This window comes from Dreissena polymorpha, chromosome 13 (genome assembly GCF_020536995.1).
Source record: "Dreissena polymorpha isolate Duluth1 chromosome 13, UMN_Dpol_1.0, whole genome shotgun sequence".
NCBI lineage: Eukaryota > Metazoa > Mollusca > Bivalvia > Myida > Dreissenidae > Dreissena > Dreissena polymorpha.
The window spans coordinates 68,541,808-68,554,898 of NC_068367.1; the positions used below are offsets into that span (position 1 = coordinate 68,541,808).

A 13,091-nucleotide genomic window follows, 5' to 3' on the forward strand; every position below is an offset into this window, starting at 1 on the left:
GTTTTATCAAAACAAAAACGGTAAAATATACACTTCATTCAAACTTCTAAAAATTTTTTTTCGTTAAATGAGATTTGAAACAAAATATCAACAGAGATATACGTTTTCCATTTTGTTTTTAAATTAGTACAACGATAAACGCTATAAAGAAAACATTTTGGTTCTCTTTCGATTATTTTAAAATCGGAATACGAAGTAATCTGAGTTGTTTTTCTTGTTACGTTGTATCAAAAAGACGGTATATACCATGGCATATCCTTGCTCTTCCAGTTTGAATCGAGTACTCGAAATTACGTTTCGAACCTTTCATCGACAGTTCTTAGCCATTTGCCTCGTAATGTTAACAAATGCGCATGCGCAACAATTTACAGGAATGCTGGGTATTCTCATAATGGCGTCGTGAAGAATTACAAATAGTCAAAGCTTTAGACGAAATGTTCATTTGTATCATTCGTATCTACCGATGAGGATTGTTACACAACTTTATGACTGGACATAACCTTAGAACGGTAGAATAGCATTGGATTACACAGCTACACAGGACAAATCAATCCTCTTTATTTTAGTATATGTACTTTAAACATCGTGTCTTAATGTGGCTTTCACCTTAGAAAGTTGTTCCAGATACAGAATAAACATATGAGCCTCCTTCTGAAAAACTTTGCCCAGTGCATGTGTCGTACCAGATTAGCTAGTGAAGTCCACACAGGCTTATCAGAGACAAAACGTTCCGCCTTTACTAGATTATTGTTAAGAGGAGACCTTTTTAACGTTATTTAGAGCGGACAGTGACATCCCTGATAAGACTGTATGGACTGAACATGCTAATCTTGGACTACTTTACACACATGCATTAAGCCCTGTTTTCCAAAGACGCGGCTCATATGAACAATAATATGGCCGTATTTTACCATGCGTCACTCGACTACTCATATCCCCAAGCGAAGCGTGGCAGGCCTTTAAGTTCCCCAAGCAGACATCACGTGTGTCCGATGTTTTATTTCTTCCAGCGCATTCTGTGGACACCGGATGTACTCGGCGCGCATGTCATGAACGTGGACAGGAATTTATTAGTCACGATGTCAATGAAATGACTTGAGGCAGAGCTAATATTTGTCAGGATGACAAAGAACATTAATTACATTGAGACTTAATACAGTATTTTTGAAGAAGCGGCTTGAGGATTATTTATTGAAGTAGGGTTGTTTTTTTCACCGGGAATTGCACGCATGCACTCATGACTGCAACTGAGTCCTACTTTTCGTTCGAATAACGGCTTCATGTTGAGTCGTGTTTAATAAATGCTATGCCAGTATATGTGTTATGCCACCAAGTTTTCGTTATCACTTAAAATTTCCTTAAATGTTAAGACAAGACTGTGTAAACATGTGGCCTGGTTTAAAGAATAACGTTTACTCATTATTGATACAACAGATGTTTTTGCGTTTTACAAAAGAATTAAGTAAATTCGAACAAGGTGTACTGGGTTGATCATCGAAAGGTATTTGAGCAGTTTCGCGCGACAATGTTACCTTGAAGCGTGACTTTAAAGGGAACATCGTATCTTCTGACCAGACATCGTAAATGTGCATGCTGGTCTGGAACTACGCCGGCCGCACATGCCATGAGCCAATTTTTACATGACTCGGCTCATTCTTTCTGTAATTGAACATGGACATACAGATACCCCTTTATATCAACATTGGAAAATCATGTTTATTCTCCGACACCTTTTGTTTTGCAACTTTTGCACAGCACTGAGGGCGTTCGCCGTCGGAGCGGAATGTCGAAGGTAAACGTCTTGGACGGAGCTTTTACGGTCTCCCAAAGAAGGCGAATAAATAGTCATGCCCGTAAGTGTCAGTTCATTCTAGTTCCAATAAAGATGTAGTCCACAGAGGTTAATCAGGGACGGCATCTTCCGCTTTGTTGGTATTTTGTGTATAAAGGAAGTCTCTTCTTATGAAAACTCCAGTTAAGTAGTAAAGCGTCGTCCCGGATAAGCTTGTGCGGACTACACAAATAATCTGGGATGACGCTTTACGCAATTGTATTTAGCTCCGATTTTCCAGAATGAGCTGTTGTTAACTTGCTTAAAATCAAGTCATCCATGCACTAAGTCCGTAGCCAGGGACCGTCGGAACTACTGTTTTAAAATGGCCGGCCATATCAGGGGAGGTAATCACGTGACAAAGAATCTTGCGACGTCCTTGTCGAGACAGGTAGTTTTCGCCGTTTTATACCATTTATTACTTTTATTATTTTTTAATGCCGCTCACTTTCCAGCCATATCGGCACGAAAGTGATAGGCGTTTATATCGTATTTATAGTCGCTCTTTTACTCGCTGCATATTTCTAAGCGGGTCACAAAATTTCAGCTCCCGGTAAAAAATTCGCAAAATTCGAACCGATCAAATGTATGCTATATGCAATTTCCTGAAATAATGCTCTCAGTCCACGGGTACTATGCAATTTATCGGCCAGCTAGAACAGATTATGTAAATTAACCTAAATTATGGACACTGGACGATTGTATAAGAGAAGAAGAAGCATTATAATGCAAGGTATAATATGGATGTATGAACGATCGAACGCTTTGTGTTTGTAGCGCATATCATCTAAAATTATTGACAGATGATTTATACGTTTTTTTTAAATATTTAAACCCGATTTGGAAATATTATCGAACCATTCAAATAAAAAATGGTTTATGAATCAATGTTCGATCATAGTTCTTAAGAAATTTAGGATAAGTACATAGCATTCCTAAACTTGACATACATAACGGGATAACGCTACTTTCATAAAAAAAAATGGTAAAGTCATTATTTGTAGTTACATAACTGCTCGAAGTAATTGTGACGATTAGGAAACTAATGCGAATAAGTACTACTTAAAATCCTACATAAGTGGTATACATTTTCAGCATGCCCATTCGACCCTCCCATACATTTGCACTATTTGGTCACAACGAAAACCGCACTGTTAACTAAATGTTATGGTAGCAGTACACGGTAGGAAGCAGAAATATGCGAATTGGCCCCGGTCAAAAAGTGAAATATTGGGAAAGGGTAGGTTTCCATGTCAAATTTGAGGGTAATAGGTCTTATTGTATCCCCAAATTGCATTAAATCCTGAGAATATGACCATTTTCAAATGCGAAACTGTGGGGTCATGACCTCTTGTTGTTGTTGTGTTCTTTGTTACTCAGGAAGGAAAACTGCGGTAGGCATATTGTATTTTGGGTTCTTTTTAAGCTGGAATCGCTAGTAGGATCACGCTGTGAAGTATTGCGCGAAAACCACCTGGTTACGTGGTATTTATTCATGGTTTGATGGGTTGTGCTATGTTTTGCGTGTAAAAATATCATTCCAAAAGCAGGCTATCATTTCCATTTCATTCGTCCCCAGCCACTTTCGTACATGGTAAAACGTTTATTTTGAAGGCACTGTTTGCGGCCTTGCAATTCTTTCACTTTTGTCAATAGTATCACCTGTACAGGTTCCATATGCTCTTTTTTTTATCTTAAATGTAAGTTTCAGACTACTTGTGTGCAGTGAATGTGTTTTTATGATTGCAGGTTCATTGTTTTCTGAATTGAGCGTGGTGGAGATCAAGAAGGCGTCCGCGGCTCCGAGAGAGTGTGTGTCTACCGTGGTCTGCTACCTATACAATTTAAACCTGCTTTCGAAACTAGGTGAAAGCGCTTTCTTTGTATTATCTCCCTGCGGCCATTTTGTTTCACAAGTAAAAATACAGGTAACTTAGGGTTTATATACACTGTTTGATGCATGAATAAGCGCCACAATGATTGTCAGATATTGTAATGATAAACCACCCATTTTGTAATAAAGATTGAAAACGTAACTGACTATTCAGTCCGTGTATTTAAACGACGTTAGTCCTGTCTTGATAGCATACAGTTTTATTTTGGTGTGCATTTGGTAAGGATTGCGCGTGAGTTTATGTTTTTTCTTGCTATGGAGTTTTATACCGGCACGTGTTTTATGGTTTAAACAAGTGTAATTCATTCTTCTAGATAACGAAAAGCAGTAGGGTACGGTCGATAACACTTGTTTACTGTTTAAACTTTAATATTTATGTATTCATTTGCACTTTTGCACGTTTGTTTAAACACAATAGTATAATACGGTCGATTGGACATGATACTGTTTAAATTTAAATTTATGTTTGTAGGTTTTATTAATGCGCACACTTGCAATATCGACTTAACATAAAAGTTTGTTTCCTTTCTCAACACCGTCTTGGATTCTGTACAAGTTCGATTCGCAAAAATGAGTTCATATTTGCAGTTTGACTGGGCGAGTCGGTTAAGGTAAGCTTTTTCTCAGTGACTCTGCGAATCACTGCACTTTTACTATTGACGGTTCTATGTTTATGAACCCACTTTTTGAAAGGTTGGGGGTGGGGGGGGGGAGGAAGGCTTATGCATGTGCGTTGTGGTTACATTACACTAAATCATTTTGTATCCCTCCGTGGTCCTTTCGAAAGTAGTGCCTATTTCTAAAGAGTTCCCTTTCTCTTCGGTATTAAAAGCAATTTAGCGATCGCACCCATGCGTTTTGTGATTATTTCCTGCATCCTGTGTGTGTCTGCAACATTTTGGCGCATTTCATTGGGGATTACGTTGAAAGATGACTGTTTGGGGCGCGTTTATTGAAGAACGGGGCTTTTGTCGAAATTTCACTTTCAAAACTCTGTTTTCAGAGGATGCTTGCCTTTGAGCGAATTTTTCTTTCTTAGAAGTTGCGAGACCATATGTTTTTGACTGCATGTATTGAAAGAAGACAGATTTATCTTAAAAATGATACCGGTCATGCAAAATTTGATATATATGAGATACAAGAAAAATGCTTTGAAAGTTGGCAGTTTTATAAAGGGACCCTATGGGAAATGGAATTAGTGTAATATAACCTTGTGTCATCCCAGATATGTATAAGCTGGCAAATTAGGGACGGCAAATTCCGTCTACACTGAATTGTGCTGTTCAGGAAAAGCTAAATTTAAACGATTTTTTTAATAAAAAGGAAAGTGTCGTCATTTATATGCCTATGCTGAGTACACAAGCTAATTTGGGATGACACTGTTCGCACGCTTATTAAACCCCGACTTTCCAGAGTCAAGCTAATGTATTAGTTAAATGCTGATATGTTGAAATGGTATATGATCTGACCGAAAACAAGTGAAAAAGAAACCGACTTTATCACGGATATTTTTTTTACATTAGTGCAGCTTCAGGCGCATTAGAAATTTATACCGTAAAACAAATCAAAAGCTTTTATTTAACTTCAGTTGAAGTACACGAAGAGCAGAAAAAGTACTCTTACGGCCACAGCAACAAAATCAATTCAAATCAGTTACCCACATGCGGGAATACAAATATACAAATTAGTTGCAAAATTTAATTTACCGTGGCCTAGAATACATATACATTAAGTGCCTTACATATGTTATTCGTAAAATGCAAAGGTTGTTAATTTTCATATTTTTACATTACGCTTGAATAATCTCATACAAATGATAGTATTTCGAAATATTCTATCTCAACTTAGTATAAAATCTGTCAATTTGCAATTCAGTACAATTCTGTTTTGACAGGTTTCACTTTACAATTCAAAAGATAATAAATGCGCGAGAAAACATATTTCATCGGCGTTCTCTATGTTTAGCATTGTGTATGTTGTTCAAAAGCTATAGTCGTGACACAATACGGTTTAGGCGGCACTTAACGCTTATGAATTGGGCCGTGCTCTGTGAAAATGGGGCTTAATGCATGTGCGTAACGTGTCGTCCCAGATTAGCCTGTGCATCCACACAGGCTAATCAGGGACGACACTTTCCGCTTTAATTATATTTTTCGTTTACAGAAAGTCTCTTCTTTGCATAAATCCAGTTAAGGCGGAAAGTGTCGTCCCTGATTAGCCTGTGCGGACTGCAGAGGCTAATCTGGGACAACACTTTACTCACATGCATTGAACCCCTTTTCACAGAGCACGGCTGAATTAAGCCTCGTTTATTCCAGAGCGAGACTGATATGCAATTCTTCTTGGCAAAGGATACGAAACGGTAGAGGCTATTAAAATGACCGATTTTTTTCTTCTTTTATAGAAAGACGTGTTTTGATTACGACTGAACGTAACGTTACGCGATGTCTGCTTAAAAAATGTTGCAAATTCCTTTCTAATTATGATGTTTAACATTCGAGCGAAATATTATGAAACAAATCACAAACCTTACTATGTAACTTATGCATCTACGACGCAAGTATTTTTTTTCTCTAAATTAAGAATAAAGCAACATGCTGCTTACATAGTTTAATACCCTTATACATAATTTAATACACTTATAACCACATGTTGACATTACCGATCTAATGATTAATAAAAAATCGCCCCAAAATCTAATATAACCATCACGGTCTCGGACCCCAAATCCACAGAAGGATATTTACGACACTATATTCGAAAACCAACCCATTCCTTCTTTTCAGGTGACATTTACCTTGACCATTCAAAATGTCCTTGACCCAGGAACAGTGTGAGACGTTCTGGAACTCCGCGGACAAGAACGGGGACGGCTTTCTGACCATTCAGGAACTTGCCGTCGCCCTGAGGGTCGCCCTGAGGGGTTACCACGACCCAAGGAGTAAACTTACTGACAAGGACATCGCTGTAAGTTCAAGAGCACTTCTTTTTATGATCTATGTTATTCTATTATCATTTGTTTGTTTCTCATTTTAAAATGGATTCCGACCCCTTTAAAACAGTTTCTTACAACACAGATGTTTCAAAATTTTATATGTCGTCTCCATAGTTTTCAAAAGAATGACGGATAGGTAATTACTTGAAAGTAAGTTGATTGTCGAATTGTCATAAATGGAGTTAACATTATAGTTTTACTAGCGTCGCAAACAAATATTAAATTGATTATCATCATACTTTTTTGTTCTTAATTCAAGAGATTCACCTGCTTATTGAGTCATCACATAATTAGTAAACGGTTTTATAAAGTCTGCAAACATGAACGATTTATTGATGAACTTCGTTGGTTGTCTAGTCCAATAACTGAACACAATTCTGTTCAAGATGGCGTCCAAGATGGCCGCAAAAACCTATTAATGATGATAACCTTGCGACTATCCACTCAAATTTCATTATTTTGATGTCAATACTGAAGTTTTCGGGGGCAAAAAAGAACACATCGACAAAAGACGAAGTACTCATAGTTTTGCCAAAATCAGTTATCTACGCATTAATTCGTCCACTAAAATAGTCTTCTTTTTAAATTACGAAATTTCGTGCCGACGTATAAATAAATGATTGTAGAGTATTACGATTTCAGTTTATGTTCAATTCCATCGACAAGAGTCAAGACCATAAGATCTCTAAGGCAGAATTCTTCGATGAAATGAGCAAGCCCCCTCGCTCGTAAGTGTTCGATGTTGTTGTTTTAGCGGAATTCTGTAATTACATTTTCGTAAAGTAAGACTACCAGCACATCGTTTTTTGTCGAGGTTTTGTCTGCCTGCTTATGCGTGGTTACTATAGTTGATATTATTTAAGAGCGAGCTAGACAAAAAACAACATATTTTTAACTATCAAAACAAGTGGTATATGTAAATGCGGAACAATTCTCGTACAGACACCGGATGAAGGTGCATCATTGTAATATTTGACCGTATATTTTTTGAAACACAACGATTATTCAATGTTTTTTTATGCATTATGCTTATTAAAATTTGTGGATAGTTATATATACTATCTTATTGCAATCCATAACTTATTGGAAAAACAATATTTTGCCGATATAACTTATTGTCTGGTATGGGCCATTTTGATGATCATAACATAGGTTTACATTTGGAAAAGACATTTTAATATCAATATTTTATATATTATCAACACATATTAAAAAAAATACACTGTGTTTCTTACATTTACTTATTTTTTTTTGGTAAACAGCCAAACGCTCAAGGACACTTTTAAAGCGTTCGACAAAGACGGAAATGGTTCCCTGTCTCGTTCTGAACTCGAGGCTGTGGTCCGCGCTTCGAAGTGCTTCAAACCAGAAGAGATCCAAGCTGCAATAGCGGAAATATTTAACACCGCAGACATCAATCATGACGGATCTGTCAGTCTCGAAGAGTTCTTGTCTGTCGTTAGCTAACACGCACGCTTTCCCGACCGAGTCCGCCATGTTTCTTCACACGTCGTCCGTTCAATGACGCCTTTACTCGGACATTTATTCGGTCTTAATTGTGGATTTGTTTTCATCCCTGGAAGATAATATAACACGCAATGCGCATTGTATCCATACCGTGAAGTCACTGCGATCTTGTAATCCTGTATGCTTAGCTGCGAAACGCATCGCGAATTGCTTATGATTATCTACACCAATCAATAATCCTGTCGTATTTATACACTTTTGAATTACTCATTTACGTACGGCTCGTACGATACTCGAACTCATGACCCACTGTGTACATGCCCTTCATTCTACCAACTTAAATATTGATTTAATCCACAATAACATAAGTTAAAACATTCCTGTGTTGTTATGCTTCAAATTCAAAGTAAAAGTCAATGTCATATTATTTTCATGCATGGAACTCAAAACATATTGTCGCAGCAACCACATTGCTTGGCGTTAAATTACACACGTCAGAATGATCCGGTATGTATTCCATGCGCGATGTGAAAAATAGGGCGAAACATTGGTTTTATGAATTTCACTGTTATTGTTTAAATTATACTTCTTCCATATTCACCGATTAGTAATATGCACCATTTTTAAAGCTAATATTGTCCGATAGACCAACAGCAAGTTATATGAGCCTCGATCTGGGAAAACTGAGCCTAACGCATGTGCGTAAAGTGTCGTCCTAGATTAGCCTGTGCAGTCCGCAAAGGCTAATCATAAACGATCTTTCCACCGTAACCGGATTTTTGTTAAGAAGAGACCTTTTTTAAACGAAAAATTCGATAAAAGCGGGAAGTGTCGTCCCTGATTAGCCTTTGCAGACTGCTAATCAGGGACGACACTTTATGCACATATATTTAGCCCAGATTTCCCAGAACGATGCTCATATAAGATATTGAGTTTGAATCAAACTGGAGCTATATGTGTCGAAAAAATATATAGAGTTACACTGCACGATTTCACAAAATATTATTTGAATAATATAAAGATATTTATGAAAACTGAATACCAATTGTTCTTGTATTTGATCGTTTTCAAGATATGTGTCCCATTTCATGAACATGTATTTACTGTGTATTCACGATATACAACGCAAACGGGATGCTGTCAAGGTGATAACATCCGGTAATAACCTGGTTACAATAATGACGAGAGATGCTCTCGTAGTTTAAACATCCGGTAATAACATGGTTACATCAATGACGAGAGATGCTCTCGTAGTGTTAATATCCGGTAATAACTTGGTTACATTAATGACGAGAGCCTGTAGTTTTGACATTGTTTCACACAGGAACTCCATATCAAAACACAGCTGAACAAACACGCGCATGACAACATTTTCGTCTAAGATCTTTATATGATTTAATTGCATTACAATGGCGTATTAAAATTGTATTTCTGAAAATACAATTACATATCTTAACATTGCAATGCGGTAATTGGCCATCATAGTTGTATCTTAACATTGCAATGCGGCAATTGGCGATCATAGTTGCATCTTAACATTGCAATGCGGTAATTGGCCATCATAGTTGTATCTTAACATTGCAATGCGGCAATTAGCCATCATAGTTGTATCTTAACATTGCAATGCGGCAATAGGCCATCATAGTTGAATCTTAACATTGCAATGCGGCAATTGGCCATCATAGTTGCATCTTAACATTGCAATGCGGCAATTGGCCATCATAGTTGTATCTTAACATTGCAATGCGGCAATTGGCGATCATAGTTGCATCTTACCTTTGCAATGCGGCAATTGGCCATCATAGTTGTACATTAACATTGCAATGCGGCAATTGGCGATCATAGTTGCATCTTAACATTGCAATGCGGCAATTGGCCATCATAGTTGCATCTTAACATTGCAATGCGGCAATTGGCCATCATAGTTGTATCTTAACATTGCAATGCGGCAATTGGCGATCATAGTTGCATCTTAACATTGCAATGCGGCAATTGGCCATCATAGTTGTATCTTAACATTGCAATGCGGCAATTGGCGATCATAGTTGCATCTTAACATTGCAATGCGGCAATTGGCCATCATAGTTGCATCTTAACATTGCAATGCGGCAATTGGCCATCATAGTTGCATCTTAACATTGCAATGCGGCAATTGGCCATCATAGTTGTATCTTAACATTGCAATGCGGCAATTAGCCATCATAGTTGTATCTTAACACTGCAATGCGGCAATTGGCGATCATAGTTGCGATTGGGTCGGCAATGCAATGCGGCAATTGGCGATCATAGTTGTATCTTAACATTGCAATGCGGCAATTGGCCATCATAGTTGCGATTGGGTCGGCACTGGCTTATCAGGCTTATCAGGGACGACACATTCCGCCTAAACTGGATTTCCACTAAGAAGATACTTCATTAAAATAAAGATAAACATTAAACGGAAATTGTCGCCCATGATTAGCCTGTGTGTACTCCACATGCTAATCCGTGTCGATACTTTCCGTTTTATGGTATTGTTCGTTCAACCCCGTTTTCTAGAGCAAGTTTCATATCAAATAGAGCATGTAGCTCGCTTAAAGTCGTGACACGTTTCGTTTGACACATCGATACAGACGAGTTAATAGTTTTTGGTGCAAAACAGAAAATTGTGTCGTTTGGTAACGTGAACATTGTGTCGTTTGGTCGTGTGAACATTGTTATCTACGCAGAATCGTAGGAATGCTCATTCAGAGTGCATGTTGATTTTACATGAACGACTTTTAGAATGCACAACCCGTATTCGCAATTGTATAAAACTATGAATTTTTCGACGTTGAAGTACCATTTGTTCTTAACTTTTATTCGTGTGTGATATTCATCAAAGTGTTGATTGTTCTTCACCTTAAGAAGGCAATATGTAGTACGTTATTTTTGGGTTGCAATCGCTATTCAAAAAGCATTCCCAATGCATAACAAATCAGTTAAACAAAGACCACACACAAATTTTGAAAATTCGCTCGGTTTTGAAAAACAAACTCATTAAATTGAAACGACGGCAATGAGTTAATTGTTGCGGAATTTTGTTCTAGATCCGGGCTTCGATACTTAATCTTGTTAAATCATTTAAAAAAGAATGTTCAAATTTCGTTTTACTACTGCGCACAGTGAACTTTAATTACTTAAAACATCACAAAACCTGCATTTGATAATTGATCTTGTTAAACCAAGTATAGAGAGACAATTTTATTTGTGTGTTGTATCATATTTCAACCCAACGCAAAACATGGGAATGATGATGATGACGAGGATGATGATGATCATGAAAGATGGTGATGATGATGATGATGATGATGATGATGATGATGATGATGATGATGATGATGATGATGATGATGATGATGTGTTGTAACATGGATGTCTTCACCACGTAGGCTTTTAAACCAAGGCGGTAGGGTTAACTCTATGTAGGCAATACTCGTTTTGCTGATTGATCGATACAAAAGGTTTCAAACGCTATATATTTGTAAACGATTGCGATTAATCATAATGCATTAACTAGCTAACATGTTTAATATTTTTCTTACTCAGACATATTATTTTGCTTGTTTGACATTTTAATTACTTGGCCAATTGTAAACATGTGCCTTAATAATCGTCGTAGATTTGTACAATGCTGACGTGATAATATGACGTGATGTGGAAGCGAACTTTTTTAACATTAGCTGGGGAATGCAAGCCTGACTCTCCGAGACCACCACATTTCTGTCTCGATCGATGGAAGACCCATCTCCAACTTCAGATACGCTGATAACATTGACCCCATGGGTGGCACCAGCAGTGGACTCCAAAATCTTACCAACAAAATGAAAGAGCAGGAGCATATGGGATGGTGGTCGGCACGGAGAAGTCGTAGATCATGGTTAACAGCACGACCAACACCAGTGCAGACATCACCATGAACGTGCAGAATATGGAAGAAGTGACCAGCTTAAGTACTTTTGTGAAACCCAGACCAAGGATAGTACCAGTACCGCTATGGTCAGTATAAGAATTGCTATGGCTTCGTTCTTTTTTTAAATCGAAACGAAACACAAAAAGACGGCATTAACACGGAACAAAGTCATTATCTACAATACTTTATTTGATAATACAATCTGGAACAATGAACGGTCCGAAGAAGTTCGCATGGATTTATGAAACAATCCATTGAATAAGAATGCGCTTTATATATAACATTTATAAATTCACTTATTGCGACCTAAACAATTGGTGGCATTCCATAGATATGTTCATGCGACGTAAATAATTATGACATAAATACGGAATAAGTAACAACTTTTCATTCTTACGCTGTCATACATTTTCAAATATTTTCACAAAAGCTCTCTTTGATCATTTACAGATTATGTGATCACTTAAACTTCTTTTCAATACTCGTCTTAGCAGATCTGCTTTCAAAACATAGTTTCAATACATAGTTTTAATACATAGTTTCAATACATAGTTAATAGTATTGACATATGTATGACCTTACGGTCTCAACCTTAACACACATAAATAGACAGATAGCGCATCCGTCTCCGCGCAGAGATTTGACCGGAACCAGCATAGCTCTATCAAATCCCTGCCGTTTTAACCACATTATGGTTACCAAGCCACGCGGCACAATTGTTAACCCGTTGCTATTTTTAGATGTTTTTTAATTAGGATTGTTTTATTACGAAGCTAAACTTATGCCCTTTTTCAAAATGTAAAAGAAAATAATACTAATGTTCAGCAAATAATACCAAACAAAAAATAAATCCTTCCAAATCTGGACGGATTTTCTTGTGATGGCAAGTTGTAAGCGTGGAACGGCAATTTGGCGTGGGGATTGCAAACGCATTGTTAAAACAAACTATTTGATGCATGCGTTACTTCCAATG

At 37.3% G+C, this 13,091-nt stretch overlaps 1 protein-coding gene across 9 annotated transcripts; it reads left to right on the plus strand.

Moving 5' to 3' along the window:
• The first annotated feature begins 2,999 nt into the window (after window positions 1–2,999).
• On the plus strand, window positions 3,000–9,226 carry LOC127854969 (calmodulin-like protein 3). 9 transcript variants are annotated; one of them, XM_052390168.1, is made up of 6 exons: window positions 3,000–3,316; window positions 3,581–3,697; window positions 4,314–4,336; window positions 6,512–6,692; window positions 7,363–7,448; window positions 7,983–9,226. In XM_052390168.1, exons 4-6 carry the CDS (start codon window positions 6,537–6,539, stop codon window positions 8,185–8,187), a joined length of 447 nt encoding a protein of 148 aa, XP_052246128.1. In that variant the 5' UTR covers window positions 3,000–3,316; window positions 3,581–3,697; window positions 4,314–4,336; window positions 6,512–6,536; the 3' UTR covers window positions 8,188–9,226. The 9 variants fall into 9 exon arrangements, with proteins under 9 accessions (XP_052246128.1, XP_052246132.1, XP_052246127.1 ...); XM_052390172.1 differs by having other exon boundaries at window positions 3,000–3,225; XM_052390167.1 differs by lacking the exon at window positions 4,314–4,336 and having other exon boundaries at window positions 3,581–3,759.
• The last annotated feature ends 3,865 nt before the right edge of the window (window positions 9,227–13,091 follow it).